The following is an 18,473-nucleotide window of genomic DNA, read 5'->3' as shown; positions in this document are numbered from 1 at the left end:
TAAGTACATAAAGATATTAGAATACTGTAAGTACATAAAGATATTAGAATACTGTAAGTACATGAAGATATTATAATACTGTAAGTACATAAAGATATTATAATACTGTAAGTACATAAAGATATTAGAATACTGTAAGTACATGAAGATATTATAATACTGTAAGTACATAAAGATATTCTACAGAATAAATACAGAGTGTAGTTATACAAGCATGATAATTCAGCTCACACGGCGAAAAAAAACCTACCCCCAGCAACCGTCTACTGAACAATCAAATGGTAGTGAAAGGGCAGTGACTTCGAATATGCAAGTCATTTAAAATTAACCCGTACGAAGCTAGCCTTCAAATCAATGTCACAAGTTTGTTTGCAATACACCAACTAATTAACAGACCGGGTGTGATATTTCAGAAGTGGTTAATGCGAAACACTAAACTGTTCTACAAACCAATGAACACAAGAGGTCTACCTAATACGGGTACAGCTTTTAAAATAGTGATAAAACAAATTAAATCACAGTGAATTTCAATTTCTTTATTTTTTTAAAAAAGGAGATGAATGAATTGAGTTTTTAAATACATTCAGCGAGCAACCGCTAAACTCGCGTAGCGGAACCGGTCGGACAAGTCTGGGTATTAAATGTGAAGAGGGTATCGATGTGTCTCACTGCAAACTGGGCTTCTGTCATGACGGGACCTACAGGTGTTCCGTGGAAGCTCCGAGGCCGGTTACTACTGCTGCTTGTAGTGCTGCCTCAGCTAAGTCTAAGCCAACAAGGTAAGAGTTATCATTCTGGACTCCGTAACAAATGCAAGGTTACTGGATTGTTAGAGTAAAATTTTAGCCAGCTGTCTCTGTAAGTTTTATATCATTAGTTTTAAATATTTGTAAAAATAGCATTTTTCTCCCCAAAAATACGAAATCAATGTAGGAAACAGAAAAGAAATCCGATTTTAAAATTGCTTGCATCAATGATTCATTTCGAGAATAATATAAAATGTTCTAAAACTTAAATCTAAGACGGCCGAAGTATCCTCTGTCCATCTTATCGTACAATACATACCCCGCGTGACATCAGAAATGTGCGATGGGTCTTGACGCAAAATAATCTTTTTAAAAGTGCGACGAATTTTCTATAAAGAACATAACGCGAAAAATATGTAGATCTATACATACTTTTCGGGGTAATAATGGAAGATGTTTGCTATTTTAAATTTTTTGAAACGAACCATATAGCACAGTAAAAGAATTAATATTTAAAGAAATGTGTTACATGTTTAAATGTTTTCCTTTTTACTGTGCTGGTATAAAATGCACTTAGATTCAAAATCTTCAAAGATAGTCAAAAATTAAAGAAAAACCATTTTGACAAGTGGATGAAAAAGAAATAAACGAGTAAAATCTTGGGAAATTGTTTAAAAATAACAAATCAATTATTATTTCCTTTGAATGGCATCGCATTACAGAAATGGTATAGCTGATCGGCAGAGTTTAAAGAATGTCACCCTCTGTGAAATGTACAGCCGTTCAGCCGTGTTGCGAACTTTCCCTGTGAGCTGTGTAGTACGGGATTCTAAATCAGTTTTACAAACAATTGGACATAAAGAGATTGCATTCGCGATCTGCAAACACTCCAGTTAAAAATTAAATCAAATTAATCTTCATATAAATTTTACGTATACTAATTGATACATGTATGTCCAGAAAAATCGATTCACTTTGGATTTTTGTCTATATAAATACAATATACAATAAGACAGTATAAAACACGTTTACCCGTTGTGCGTTTTTTTTTTTAAAATATGGACATTATGTAACTATATGTACAAATACACATGTATCTACATCTGATATACAATTAGTAATTTTGTAATGTTATGATTATTTATGTCATGTCATGATCCTCTGCGGAGGGAAATAAAATATGAATGAAACGAAATATCAACGTATCGCGGAAATTAAACCCGAGAACAAAACTAGGGGCATGGTTTGTGAGGTAATCACCCACCTCCATGCAAACAGAAGCGAAGCAATGAGACGTACTATTTTAGATATGTGCGGTGTCCTTTTCTGGATATTTATATAAACCACTTGGCCTTAAAAGGAATCCATGCTGTTATTATAAGTAGTATTGTTAGGGAGGGGAGAGCAAGGAATGACTGGGCGGGTCGGGAGTTGAAAACCTATGCATGTATTGTGAAACGAAAGGTAGATCCGTTACTTGCACTTTCAAGTGAGTGTTGGTGAGAGTTTTTTTTTCAAAATTAACTCCATTCACTCCAAGTGCCATGTCTTGACCATGGTCGTTTCTGGGAATGTAATTACAATTTCGAAGGGAAAAAGAACTTAGGCATCATTGAAACTGGAATACTTCTGAAGAGTAGAAGGATTTGATATTTAGAAATAAGTACTGCTACCGTCATGTAAATACTTCAAAAATATTATCAAGACTTCATAGAAAACTTACATAGTTACATTCTTTCTTCTTCAAGTCACACTTTAGTTAATGCAGACAAATCGCGCCATGGATACGGAATCTATTTTGGGGATTAATAAAAAGCATTTCTTCATTGATGCTCTAATTTTTTTTCACTTTAAGTAAAAACATTCACAGAAATATAATACTGAAATTCAGATTTCTTTCAATATTCACGATTTACACCAATGACTGCGAATTTGATATTTAAAAATTTCACTATTTATTTATTACATAAAATACACAAGTCTTTATGGAAATTTTAAAATATTTAACTTCTAAAAGAATATAATTCTGATATCATTTAAAACACACATACACGTTAAACTTCCCAAAACTATGCAATCTAAAAATGACTATCGTTTACAGTGCACGTGGGCAACAACCTTAGTTGTGGGAACTTTAAAACATAGCTCAGTTCAAATTCTAAAACACATTTTAATGTACAATTCTCACCATGTTTTACCGATAGTTGATATTGAATTCAAGAATTTTTTGATGATTTCATACAAACGACCTGCACTCTGTCATGGTTTTTAATTGCCTATTGTGTGTATTTAGTATTATACGTTATTCTGAACAAGCTTCGAGTTCAAATTCAATATGGTGCCACTCAATAGTTAGTGTGTAACTATACAAGGATTTCAGAGTCATCAAAAGAAATGATGCTTTATCTAAATCCATTAGAAGACGTTTTTATTTCCTTCGTAAAGAGATTTATGTGATGTTCACTTAAAGTGTCGTAAACAAATCTATGAAGATCAGAGGAAATACTATATATTATAAACTGTGATAGAGCGAATATAATACGATGAATACAGTGTAACTAAAATGTAACCTTGTTTCCATATGATGCTTAAAGATTTATCTCATATGATAGTTTTATTCGATTCATGTTTCTTATACAAAAGTTATCAACTGGTCACCCATATGTCTTCTGTAAACACGGGTACAACAACACGCGTTGCACATGTCCTTATAAATTGGAAGAAAAAAATATTTTAAAAAGGTGCTCTACTTCTTCCCAGAACCAGGGTTGAACTTTTGACCTGCGAAACCAGATATGATTTGCGAGTTAGATCACTCAACCATATATTTATATATATATTTTTTAAAATGGCTTTCATATCTATAACAAAGAATCACATTATTATCAAACTGAATTTCTATAGGTCTTACAAACGTGGATTTTACCGCTTTTTCATTTTAAAAGCATTTTAGCTTGTTTTTTTTTAAAAATCGTCCATAACCAACCTAATAAATGTGATTAACCATATAATAATCATGCATAATCTATCTTGAAATTAGTATAAGAATAATATAGGCATTATTTACTCAATATGTGTATGGATCTTGATAAATATATAGTACTTATAAATACAGAAAATATCAATCTGAATTCATACAATATAGATTGTTGGAACAAAAATAAAACTCATTTCAGAAAAATGGGCATTTGGTATCCAATTGTAAACATTTCAAATTCTCATTTTTCCAACAACAAAAATCAAAACAAATAAAGAATCATTTCAGAAAACGCGTTTTCTATCCTGATCAAAAAGAAGTGAAAAGGGAGGCCGGTCAGAAATCAGGAAAACATACTAAAAAAAAATGTATAAAGAAAATAATGATATGGAAAATTGCATGTTTATAAAATCTTTAGAATAAAAAAAACCCTTATATTTAGTTTAGAATACGTGCACATGATCTAAGAGTTTAGAAAGGGAGATATGAATTGGTTAGAAAACAATGGTCACGAAATCCCTCTAGACACAAACAACAAAATGTGTAGATTATGTAACTTAGATTGTATCTATAGAAAATGGATTAAATTTCCCTACAGATTGTCCAATCTTTGTGGAACAGAGAACCATGTTAATCAGGAAGTATCCAAGCTCAACAACATCAACTTTATCTGTTTAATAAATAAGGATTTGGCTGATGCTTAGGAAAGACGAAGCAGTAATTATCAAACTGAGTGAATATCTAGTTAAAACTTTCAGGAAAAGAGGTGATGCTATAAAACTGCAAAACTGCATCTAGTTTACTACGGTCTTCACACTGATATTGTCTATATACATTATACACAATAACTGCAAATCATATGTACCTCTTTCCCGATATATGCTGCATCTACATGTAGTTTGTAATTAATGTTTTCTAAAGCTTCTTTATAAAATATGCCCTTTTGGCCCGGCCATTGGAATATCTTATGGTACGACTGGGAATATTCCGACAGAATGAAAGTAAAATATAAATATAAAAAAAATGAATTTCATCTTTGAAAATACATGAGGGTATGGACTACAACACAGCATGCCAGCAGACTTTTCGTGAAGCACTATAGTTGACGCGCTTCATCAAGTACACGCAGGCGTAAAGCGTCGCGGTCCATTCCTTCAAGTATTTTCAAAACTAATTCCCCCCCCCCCCCTCTCTCTCTCTCTCTCTCTCTGTATAACACTTTTATCTTTGACGACATTTTATAATTTGGGGCTGATACTCCTTGCAATTACTTTAATCCAAATTATGATGAACAAGCTGAAGCAAAGAATCTGCTCCACCCCGGGGCATGTACTGAAACACAATTCTTAATATATACATTTACATTGTTTAGATAATATTCAAATTATGTCAACTTAATTTACTAACAGGATTCTTGCATGCGAATATTTCATAATACATGTGATAATTATTTTCGGGGTGGGGGGGGAACGTAAAATGCTAATATTTTTTTCTTGAATGTTACATGAACATCAAAATATACAAGAATGAATGCGATTGTATTGCTTATCACAAGTTGCCGTGCTTGAGCAGTGGTATGGCTTCCTTTGTCGTAATCCTAAACTTTCAAATATATCCTTCTTTTTATTTTCACATGATTGTTGCATTTTTTAAAAAAAGTTTATCTGTTGACACTTTATCATATGAAGAAGCAATTCCCGGGTGTCAGTAACTACGACAGACGTACAAAAAGCTTTGAGAATATAGAAACATTCCACACACCATGCACATATTATGAATATAATACAACAGCTTGCAGACTGATGGTTAAAGATAGTACACAATAGAAATACAAACAGTGTCGAATAATGGTGGGATGGAATGTATGCATATACTGAAAGCTACAAACACGTCTCTAGTCAATTCAGTTTAACTCTTGTATGGATTGATTTTTTAAAATGTTTATGTACAACGGATTCAATGAAGTATATCCTTCAGCAGTTTATTCAAATATTTTATATAAAATATCCAATGATTCCATTTATTGTGTTACAACGCATACTAATAGTGTGTATGCGTTTGTAAAGTTAGATCTGATATATTTGCGTACATGTTAGTTTACGAAGCATATCAACCAGTTAATATTCAGGGTTGTTTTCTTGAATGCAGTTGATATGACTTGATTTTGTATTGTAACATTGTAGTTCTTTGTTTGACAATGTGATTTTACGCAGAATTTATCATCATAATATTCCTACAGCTTTCTGCCCCCCCCCCCCCCCCCCCCCCCCGAGTCTGCAGCTAATATACGTCAGTGAATTTTATTCGTAGCATGGTGGTAGAGAAGTTATTCCCATACGTTAATTTTCAACATCCACGTGCTCTGCAGAAGCACTATTTTCCAACAATTCTTAAGAATTATTGACGATGTATCTTTGAAATGTCCATGGTTTAATTTCAACTACAAGTAATCAATCTTGTTAAAAGTATGAAGGGAATATAAGCCTAAACACAAAAATTGTTGCATATACAGCTTTCTATTTTTCAGGACCTGACGAGGTTTATAAAACTCGATAATTCATGTCCTTTTATTAGAAGAGTAGAAGTTCATAAAGAACGAAAATCAGACCCAATGAGATATTCTAAAAGTTATGTCCTGTTGACTGTGTCCGCCTTTTATCAATAATGCAGTATCTTTACTGTCAAAACACAGCTTAGGGTGAGCGAGGAGATATATCTAAAAAAAAAAAAATTCCATGTTATGCATGTAGGTCAAAGCAAATAAAAAAATCATTGATAGTAATTGATCGCTCTACAAATATACTTTAAATCCAATGCAAATACTTCAACCCGGACAAAATTTTCTTGTGTATAAAATGACCACGCCAAGAACTAACTTTATGGATAAAAGAAAAATTGTACTCTCTCTCTCTCCCGTAAATGAATTTTGTCAACACACATAACCGGTTCAATGAAGTGAGTTTTAAACTATCGTTAGAAGGCTATAGGCTTTACGAAACCGTCTGTTTAATACAGATTTCCCGAGTTACAATTTACAGTCCGACTACATACAAGGAGAGAGAGAGAGAGAGAGAGAGAGAGAGAGAGAGAGAGAGAGAGAGAGAGAGAGAGAGAGAGAGAGAGCTCTTTCATCTTCAGAGTTGTTACAAAACGTATGATTTATGACAGTCATTTTCGTTTTAAACCTTTTACTTACTTGTGGACATTGGGAACAAAATAATGATGAGGGGGAGGCCTCCAGTAACATGTTTAAATTCTTGCCCCCTGGATCAGCTTTGACTGGTGCTAGGGTGGGACTTTATTACTTATATAGTAAAATGTGACATTTTTATAGTCTTTATTCTCATACATACACCTCTGTTTCCGAGGGGGAAAATCGCAATCTACGAAGCATCATAGTTGATCTGGCCTGGTACCAATCCCCGATATTCCGCCCATGACACCCCACTCCCACCCCACCCGCACTGCTATCAAGCTCTCGTGGTGTTGTTGTATACAATTAAGTGTTACTTCTACAAAATTATGTGTTTGACGCTCTAACATGTACTGGGGTAATGAGATGATGTGTTACCGCTCTAACATGTACCGGGGTAACGAGATGATGTGTTACCGCTCTAATATGTACCGGGGTAACGAGATGATGTGTTACCGCTCTAATATGTACCGGGGTAACGAGATGATGTGTTGCCGCTCTAATATGTATCGGGGTAATGAGATGATGTGTTGCCGTTCTAACATGTACCGGGGTAACGAGATGATGTGTTACCGCTCTAATATGTACCGGGGTAACGAGATGATGTGTTGCCGCTCTAATATGTATCGGGGTAATGAGATGATGTGTTGCCGCTCTAACATGTACCGGGGTAACGAGATGATGTGTTGCCGCTCTAACATGTACCGGGGTAATGAGATGATGTGTTGCCGCACTAACATGTACCGGGGTAACGAGATGATGTGTTGCCGCTCTAATATGTACCGGGGTAATGAGATGATGTGTTGCCGCTCTAATATGTACCGGGGTAACGAGATGATGTGTTTGACGCTCTAACATGTACCGGGATAACGAGATGATGTGTTTGACGCTCTAACATCCAGGGTAATGAGATGATGTTTGACGCTCTAACATGTACCGGGGTATATTATGGAAGTAATATTGTACAGATAGTTTCAGAATTTTTATATTCATATGTACAGGACAAAGACTGAAATCGTTTGATAAAGCTGGTATTTTATGATACTCGTGCTTATTTGTATTTTAGAATCTAATTAAAATTAGATTCACATTTACCAGATATATATATGTATATATATATATATATATATATATATATATATATATATATATATATATATATATATATATATATTATTATTATTATTATATATATAGGCTGGTATAAACAAAGGTTACAAATAAGGGTCACCAAATAGACAAAGAAACGGTTGGTTGATTGAAGTATTGATAATACATGTAAATTGTTAACACGTCCAACTCTTAGCGAAAGGTTAATCTGGTTGAACTGGCGGATGGGTTTCGGTGCTTAAGCACCTACCTGTCTTTTTTTTTTTTTGTACAAAGACAAGGTCACAACACAGCAGATCGACATCATTTTACATACTAGGATACACCGGATCATATTCCCGTCACACAATGGAACTCTCCTCGTGTACCTTTAATTAAACAATTACGCACTCTCTCTGATTGCGTAGCTGATCTCTAATGAAAAAAATCTCCAATCAATGAGTTTTTAAAGCTATCTTTATAATATAAATCGTATAGTAGTATTCTACAGAAGATATTTGGTCAATAAACAAGAAGGGGAGTTTCCAGACTCTATAATTATCTCGAGATAATTTCAAATAATTAGATAGTGTTAGACATGTATATGTACAATAGTTTCTATGTACGCGCGATTTAATTTAGCGTTTCAAAAACTCTTGATTTCAACCTGTGCAAATATTTTCAAATGAGTTTGGGTCCAAGGACGTCAATCTTAACTGCGTGTATGAAATTTGAGTTAGAAATGCTTGGGGTTTAACAAGTATTGAATGATAATAATTTTAGAACCTACACACACAAAATCCCAAACAAACAAGAAATACCCCCCCCCCCCCCCCACATTCAACCATAGTTTCTATACACTGCATCATATTGCATAATAACCATGAAAAGGCATCCCCCCTTTTTTATAGTTAGTTACATATGCATGGTAAATTTGGCTGACTCGAAAATCCTGTCTAAAGGAGATTAGCAAATCATAAACGCTCACTTGTCAAAAGATGTCAATAATCTACTCGGAATAAAAAATCTTTTCAGTACATTCATATTGAGACTGAATAAATCATATAACCTGCAAGGGGAAACTTTTGAATTGGGCGTGTGTTCCAAAAATTCAACACACATTCCACTGCCGTGCAGTTTACGTCATACATTGCAGGATCCTTTGGGAACTGGTTTTAAAAAGCCTCTTCACGCCCACGGTGACGACACTGAACAGGGACAATTTTAAATAGAATCTTTTTACTGCGTTTAGACAGATATTTCGATGGATATCTAATAATGCAAAGGTTATGGAGATTCGCCGTTGTCATCTCTCTCTCTCTCTCTCTCTCTCTCTCTCTCTCTCTCATGTGAGTCTAATGTACTTATTTTCTCCCTCACGAACTATCTTAGATATGAAATGACATATGTAACTTCACATTTACCCGATAAAGCAAAATTCCTGATTGGATAAGTCAATGTCAGTTAGCATGAATTCGTTTAGAAGACATCTCCCTACCAAAAAAAAAATTAAAAAAAATGGTATACCCCTTCCCTAATTAGGTACCATTTAAACGTGTTACGTAAAAGTACATGCTAGAGGTGCTTTAGTACACACGGGACTGATAAAGTTGTACAGTTATTTATTTATTTTTTAGATAAATTATTTTTCGATTCGATGAAGCGGATAACTTCCTACACCCCAACTGCGTTAAAAAATTTATCATCATTGTTGTGATGCGTTAAATTGACGTCAAAATGAACCTGAGACATATTTAATTTTTTTGCAATTTATGCATATAAAGTAGTTTAAAAGTCTCGAGGTTCGACCTCTTAATAGGAAATCGTGATCCTCCCACTATATTTAGGTTATAATTCGTTACCCTGCGATTTTATCATATCAGGGATGTTTTATAAACGATCTTTTAAAATCATTACATGTACATGCATTGTATAAGGCTATTTCATTGTCAACAGATTTATCATAATAGAAGACTTCACCCCTTACTACTACCCCCCCCCCCCCCCCAACTACTATTCGACAACCTTCAACAGAAAGATACATACGTTCACATCAACCACACTGTGTGCTTGATGTGAAATTCTCACTTCAACACATCAGCGAGAGTCAGTGTGTGTCATATAAAAAGTAGAACAGATAAATCGTGTGATCGGGACTGTCTTACTTTAAACACTCGTGTGTAGCATAATATATCCACATATAACACAATCTTTAGGGAAAGTATTGAGAAGCAAACTTACAATTGTCATAATGTCTTAATCAGACCGGTGTGGGGGAAATTAAGTCTGTTAGGGTAGCAGGGATGCAGAAAGACGGTTAATGCGTTGAGAGATAGTGGTGGAAGGAAGTGAGAACAACTCCCCGTCCGCCCCTATATTATGCGTAAGCAAACATGTATATGAAAACAACGTAAGTGTCTACGCGACGCATCAAGTTCGCTGCACTTTAGCAGTGCTATAGATAATGCGGAACAAGCCTTGTTTTGTGAATGGAACTGGTTTACGGGTGTTGTCAAGTAGGTAGGCAAATATACAACTGGAAACCAAAACAAACATGTAATTTTCGAAAGACGTATGACATATATACACCATGAATTGTCATGTATACAGATACTGGGTACAATGCTCTGACATGAATGAGAGTTGCATGGTAATATCTAAAATAAAACAAATAATAATAATCAACGCTCTCACGCTGTTCTGAAATTTTTCTACACTATTCTTCAATATGCATGGCGAATTTCAAATAGATATATGTTTAAATTAATTTACATTTCCAATGTTTTTGCCTTCGATATTTTTACCAATTGAAATTATAGGTATTTCCCCACATGAATGTGAACGATGTGCGTATGAATCTGGGTAAATATAGTATGACTATTCACTGTTCTAACGGTTGGGAATTCTTCGACAGGGATGAAAATAGAATGTAAATATAATAAATGAATTTCGTTTTTGAAAATACGCGAATGAATGAAAAGCAACGCTTCACGCTGGACGTATATTTCTCAAAAATGAAATTAATTTCGTGAATAAGTCAAATCTGTTACGGTGATTTTGCTAAGAAAATTTGGATCAGCCCTAATTTGATTCATGAATATCACTGATGCACGCATACAAGCTACCTGTTGAGCCACCCTAAGCTCTTGCACACACGCGGGGCATTCTGAAGTTATGTACGTTTATGTGGTAAGCGACGGTTTGCGTTTATTGCGTCAATCACTGCTGTCAATAGCAGTATATCCGTTAGTCCGAAATATCTTACGTTTTCCTGGCTTTTTTATGATTTTGATATTTACCGTGCCAGGAAAACGTCAGAACCGGCGCCATTACATAAACTGGAAATTCGCCGCCTCCAGCTGGAGGCGAGGCGGCATTAAAATTCTCGGGCCGATTTTAAATACTTGCGAGCCGAATTTAATGTTAAACTCATAATTAATCAATAAAACGATGCTTCTTGTGCTTACTAATATCGATTTTATGTGTTCTTTAATCACATAAATAGCCCCATGAAAACATTTTAACAAACAGTCGAGCTGTTTTGAGTCACGCGACTCGTTCGCTCAAATGACAGCGAAAATTCGGTTGACTACAATTGTGTGCTTATGTTATCGAATTTCGGAATGATATTTTCTTTTAATCGATATTAGTAAGTACAAGAAGCATCGTTTTATTGATTAATTATGAGTTTAACATTAAATTCGGCTCGCAAGTATTTAAAATCGGCCCGAGAATGCCGCCTCCAGCTGGAGGCGGCGAATTTCCAGTTTACGTAATGGCGACGGTTCTGACGTTTTCCTGGCACGGTATATATCAAAATCATAAAAAAGCCAGGAAAACGTAAGATATTTCGGACTATATATGCGTATGGTTTGGTCTTCTGCTTTAAAAATGTGAAAAATAAAGATATAGTTGATATTCCAATACGTTTTCGTCGTCTGTAGTCGTTTAAAAAGTCTGCTGAGGCATCATTCCTAAATCTACACACAACTGAGTTGCTCTCAGGTGCTCCGTAACGTCATCAAACGTCGCCATTTTCCGTTAGTCCTGTTTACCACTATTGGATTTCGAATGCTCGAGAAGCGACAAATAATGGAGTAAATGCCTTGAAATTCTCAAATTGAGGTTTTGATAGATAGTGACATAAATTATGAATATTCTATTGCTATTGCAATTGGTTGTCATCCGTCGTCGTGCGTTAACAACTGAACATTCTTAACTTCTTGATAACTACTATTCCAATTATTTTCAAATTTGATATGAAGCATCATTGTAAATTTCAGGACTCCTGCACCCCTGGGGTCTAAGTGGCAGAGCAAAATTGCCCAAACTTAACATATTTTTCAAAAATCTTCTTCTCTAGAACCACACATGTGTAAGAAAAACTAAATGCATAGTGATGTATATAGCAGGAGGACCTCTACCAAAATTGTACATTTCCTGATCCCCGGGGTAGCGGTTCTGGTCCCAGAGCGGGCCAAACTTGGTATATATATAAGTGTATAGACATGGTATGGCTAAAACATCTAGATAACACCTTTTTAATGTTATTGATACTAAATTGAAACTAAATATATATTTAGAAGGAGTAGTTAGTCCTTTACCAGAATTGTAAATTTCATGATCCTAGGGAGTAAGGGTTTGATTCCAGGGTCGAGTCAAAGTTATTATAATAGTGATTACTAGTATACATGTATATTCTTTATCATTTGAAATACTTCTTGAAGTTTCCTAATGTGGTATAAAACGAAATGCATATTTAGGAAAAGCAGAGAAAGATGTACATATACCAAACTTGTGAAGTTTGCAATCCGAGGGTGTTGACTTTATAGGATGTGTCCAAATTAGTCGTATTGTGTTAATGTTACATATATTATATTTTGTAAAGCTTTTCATCACTACAGGCACTTTCGAGGGCATTTAAAAGAAAGGTGTAATCTGAAAACTTATAAATGTGTACTTTTGTAGAATATAGTATTCAAAACAGATTTTTAAATTGATTTCATTGGCCTTGGGACTAGTGATACCTGTAAATAACTCTCAGGTGACCGATAAGGCCTGTGGGCCTCTTGTTATTATGAAATATTACTAGTGTATTCTCCCACGAAACCAAATATTTTGTTTTGTCTCGTGAACAGTAGGACCATACCATATATACATACATGTACCAAAGTATAACAAAATCATCATTTTTGTCAATATTTTATCCAAAATATTTTTTATATAAATACTCATACACTTAAATTGCGCGCTTTATGTTTCATTAAAAACGCGTTGTCCTTGATTTTTCGGGACAATCCTCGTTTAATAATAGTTAATAGTTTATTAATAGAGAGAGAGAGAGAGAGAGAGAGAGAGAGAGAGAGAGAGAGTATTGAAGTTTTATAGTACAGCAGCCCAATTGAAGTTTATTTGCCCTGTCGTAGCGACAGTAGCTGACGCAAACATTGAAAAATTTCCCAAACATAAGTTTTTTTTTTACTTTTTAAAGTCAAGCGATCTTATATTGTTTGGGTGTCCTAGTATGGGAAATTGTGCCTTATGAAACCAGTTTTAAATACCTCTGAACTGATCGTCTCACAATTATATATTTAATGGGGTCAGAAAAAATAGTCCTTTCAATGAATTAAGAGCTTGTCCACGAGAAAACCATGCAAAATGTGATGGAAGCAAGGTTGTCGGATCAACAACATATTTTGAGTGTAATAAAGTACATCAATATCAAATACTTTGGCATATTTTTTTTCGGGGGTGTAGTCATTGGACAGGGGTTTGCAGCCATGTTGCTAAAAATAGCACTTTTGTTCTGACAAAAGGGTAAAATTATGTATATTTTACCCTTTCTATTTAAAAATTCTAACAGGTTATTGAAAATGGATTTTTAAAAATTGACACAGTTTGTAAAACAACTGGATATACATATTCATATTGTTTAGTGGGACTCTAAAATTTTACTTCCGTTTAAGTGCACAAAGGTCACAAATTTGGCACGATTCCAGATTTTGATAAATTGCAGAAAATGATAATTTTTTAATCAACTAGTAGTCAAAAAGTAACGCTTTGATTTATTCAAAATTACTTTCATCTTATAGAAAAGAAGTATATTTACGATATATCAAAAATCTGTCTTTGGACTCTCGATTATAGTAAATATATTAATACTTCAAGTTGGGCATTTTTTCCTGCTTGTAGAGCTTTTATTCTGGTAGCCACCTAAACCTGTTTGCCATGCATGGTCCTTGTTATCTTATTAAGTCCTATATAATTTTATGATTTCACATCAGATGACCAGAAGTATGTATCAATCATTTTTTGTTGCTATGGGTCCTGGTTGCCATGGTGACAGATTGCAAAATTTGAAAAAATAACGTTTTTAAAAAAATAATATGCATCGTATGAATAGTTGTAATTTAACAAAATTGATATATGTGTACTTTTAAGATGCAATTTTTAAAAACAAATTTCATGCCAATTTATATTATGCTATATATAATGAATTCTTTATTTAGACAGGATAGCACGATTGGTACAAATGACTAGTTTACATTGTGGTCCTTCAGAGATTTAAATATACCACAAGCAATTGGATCATATTTCTTCATAGATTTGCTTTTCCCATGGATACGATAAGGATAAATCTATTTTTTAAAAATCTGACTGGTTATTGAAAACATTCTGAAATAATCAAACTCAATCGCAAATACTAAGCCACACAGCAATGTAACTTTTGAAAAGTTGTATGAGAGTCACAATATTGACATATAAACAAGAGTTGTCAGATGACTGTACCTAACCGTTTGTTCAAAAGGTTAAAAGTTTTTGAAAAATAGGTCAAAGTCCAAGGTCGACGTTGATAGTTCTGGTAACAAAAGAAATGGCATCTATGTTTGAAACATCAAAGATCTATCACTCTTGGTTCAAAAGATATAACCAAGATAAAGTTTTTGAACAGTACGTCAAAGTTCAAGGCAAAGGTCGTTAGGTCAAACCAAAACAAAGGTCTCTTCATGAGGCATCTATATATGTAATATATCAAAGCCTTATCCCTATTGGTTCAAAAGACATAGCCCAGGTTGAAGTTTTTTAAAAGAAATAGGTCAAGGTCACAAGGTCGAAAGTCTTGGTACCACATCAAAGGTCTCTTCATGGGGAATCAATAAGGGATATATCAAAACCCTACCCCCTTGGTTTAGAAGATATAACCCAGGTTAAAGTGTTTCCTTAAAGTGGCGTCGACGCCAACACTGGGGTCATTACAATACATGTAGCTCTCCGGATAGTCGTCCCGGTGAGCTAAAAGGAATGTGCATGTTCTTTTCTTGTCTTTCTTTTGTTTTTTATTCTTACATGTAGCGTATTATTTACATTATTCTACATTCTAAATCCATGCAAAAGGGTTCGAAGCAGCCATATTCAATACCGGAAATTAATGATTATAAACATTACATTGAGAGGAGAGGGGTGGTAATGGTAAAATGCTCTTAGATAGTGAATGATCTTGTTAAAATCATAAAATAATCAATAATGTTGAATATATCTAAATACAGAAATATTCTTTGCATTCGCACTCCACTCCTAACACCATTACACGTACAAATGAAATATAGCTTAAATACTAACTGCCAGTAATCACATAAATTGCACTGAAGATGAAAGTCAGATAATAATAATGTCCGAATTCGCACAAAAGTAAAGAAGTTCGCTTGTAATAATTGGAAATATAATTTGTCATGAAATGTATTGTTTATACCTGACCCGACTGGTATAGTCTGTCCTGTCTAAACACATACAGTGTAGCTCAGGTGGAGAGGCCCCGTAGTTGGCACTCGTCACCAGGGCGGAGGGTGTGGGTGGGTGGCAAATTTTTTATAGAACCCCCCAACCTCCCTAAAAATTACTTTTAACACAACCCGAAGCTCAAAATCCTTGATAATGATAATAAGGGGGGGGGGGGGGTCTAAGGATTTAATTCATCAGTTCAAGCTTCCATTTCAATTGTTTATTGATTGCCATAAAAAAGAAGAGGGAGGGGGGCTGATTTAGCTAAAAAGACCTGATCGAAATAATCTTCGGTTTCCCTGTCAGATAAATGATTTTTCCAATTTTTTCCCCGATCAATTTCTCATGATGAACAAAGTATAGTGACGATCCACACTCTACCTACATCAATGACTTTAAGAAACTACATTAGCATGTACATATACGTAATACCACCAGTTTACAATATCTATATATTTGTTGTTGGTAACATAGAGAAAGGTGTAAATTTTGCATGTTGAATCCTAACCTATGATTAAACATTGAGTATGTCTTACTGTTACATTGAGTACTGAAGAAGAAAGAAAGATACCGAGCAAACTGTTACAGTATACATTCTTAATTGAGAACACGTTATGCATTTTTATTTCACACTTTAGTTATTTTGTCCTGTCCTCATTACTTAGTGCATATATGTAAACTAATAACTTTTTTTTTCATCAATCATGATGGTAAATACATTTTGCAAATTCGGGGGGGGGGGGGGGGGGGGGGGTTGCACTAGATCCTCACATGCTCCATCTGGACTGACTATAGATGCATATTTTCTTTGATTTCCTCCATATAACATCTTAGCATTCTCGGTTAATGCATGAATTATCAAGGAAAGGACGCTTTCAATTCTTCAATGACAAAATGCCTGATCATGCACTGGTACTAGTTTGCAGTATAACAGGACGAAGTACCGGATACTTTTTAAACCCTGCCAATATTTAGAAATTTCTGGATTACATTCACAGATACTGTTATTTCTTTCACTGATATCACATAAACATGATGTACAAATTCTCAAATCCCATTTCAAGTTGGAATCATAACATTCCATAATATTGCTATCATTTTGTACCTTCTACGTATGAAGAGTGCATCAAAGGGGAGGTAATTCCAGCAACAGGTCTATTTCATTAAAAGACCCCCTTTTTCATATAAAATAGTAGATTACTGGGATTTATTTATTAGAAAATGTTAAATCTAAAAATAAAATTAAATTTCCAAACAATTTATGCATCTAATATCACAAATTTTAAATCTTTAATCTTTTGAAGCGGTTGAGAGTTATTCCCCTTTGCAGTATTTTGTAAATCAAGAAATCATTGTATATAATTTAATTAACGTGTTAATTGATTAAAAGAAATTACAAGAATGAATGTTGTATGTATATAAATAAGATGAAAATAAATGCTTGGTTCAGATGAGCAAAGTAAGCTCAAAAATCGGATTCTTGCCTATAGAAAATTATGCTTATTGACGTAAAGATTATTTATGTAGGAAAAAGGCCGGGTGGCTGAGGTGAATTGATGTGTTCAACTTGCAGGACGACGGATTGTTGTCAGGCTTAATTACAAACTAGAGACCATAGTCGTGAGAGTCAGAACTAGTGTAAGTAGTTATCTTAGGTATACTACTGTTTGACAAGTGGCAAGTGACCAAGTGATCACAGAGAGCCAAGTTGACTACGGGTCGTGTGGCCATACATTGTTTGCATAAGCCAAGTGGCAAGTGCGGGTGACCAAGTGGCAAGCTGCCAAGTGGTGTGTTTGCATAAGCCAAGTGGCAAGTGCGGGTGACCAAGTGATCACAGAGAGCCAAGTTGACTACGGGTCGTGTGGCCATACATTGTTTGCATAAGCCCAGTGGCAAGTGCGGGTGACCAAGTGGCAAGCTGCCAAGTGGTGTGGGTAGCCAAGAGGCAGCACCTTGATTAAAATAGGCATAAGTGAGTTCTCTTTGTTAATTATAGCACTAGGCAAGTGACACAAGCATATCTGTATATTAGAATTTGTTTTACACTAGACAAGTGTCCATTATCTGTATATTTTGCATTCGTTATTATCCTTATAAGACTTGGGCAAACCAAGTACGATCCCAAGGAGATCGCTCGGGTCTCGCACGTTACACTTTTAAAAGATAATTTTAAATGCTTGAAAATATTCATTTTTGTCAGTTTTTAAATTTTAATTGCAAATGAACGGCCAAAAGTCCAAAGTACAATTTTTTATATTTTACAGACAAGGATTTGATATTTAAGTATTATACACTTTTAAAGAAATTTAAGCGTTACTTTTGCAGCAACACCTATTTCAAAATTGACCATATAACACAAAATGAAAAAGTTTGGCACAATGCCAAATTACAGGCTCCGTGTAATCTCTATATGGACACTTATGATGTCAAACATGATTTCTCCATAAGTGGTTTACATGGAAATATCATAAAAAATCCATTCTTTTCATAAGTCTTCAGAATTGATTTGCATTTTTGAAAAAATAAAACCCTAATATTTAAGGATTTTTCTTGTGTTCAAAGACTAATACATGTGTAAATACAGAATGTGCTGTTACTAAAAATAGAAACGACCTATCAATAAATTGACCTCAAATTATAATTATTCCAACCATATACTCCAATGATATAAATGATTAGAAATGAT

General features: G+C 34.4%; 1 protein-coding gene across 1 annotated transcript in view; it reads left to right on the top strand.

Annotated features, from left to right (window-relative positions):
• Positions 1–636: 636 nt before the first annotated feature.
• The window catches only part of LOC125658020 (uncharacterized), a 150,429-nt gene continuing 132,592 nt past the window's right edge, over positions 637–18,473 (top strand). The window contains exon 1 of the mRNA XM_056149514.1: positions 637–779. Coding sequence (XP_056005489.1) covers positions 659–779 — 121 coding nt within the window. The 5' untranslated portion in view covers positions 637–658. The remainder of the gene's footprint in view (positions 780–18,473) is intronic.

This window comes from Ostrea edulis, chromosome 9 (genome assembly GCF_947568905.1).
Source record: "Ostrea edulis chromosome 9, xbOstEdul1.1, whole genome shotgun sequence".
Taxonomy (NCBI): domain Eukaryota; kingdom Metazoa; phylum Mollusca; class Bivalvia; order Ostreida; family Ostreidae; genus Ostrea; species Ostrea edulis.
Note: the sequence above shows the minus strand (reverse complement) of the source record. Positions and strands in the feature narration are given on the sequence as shown.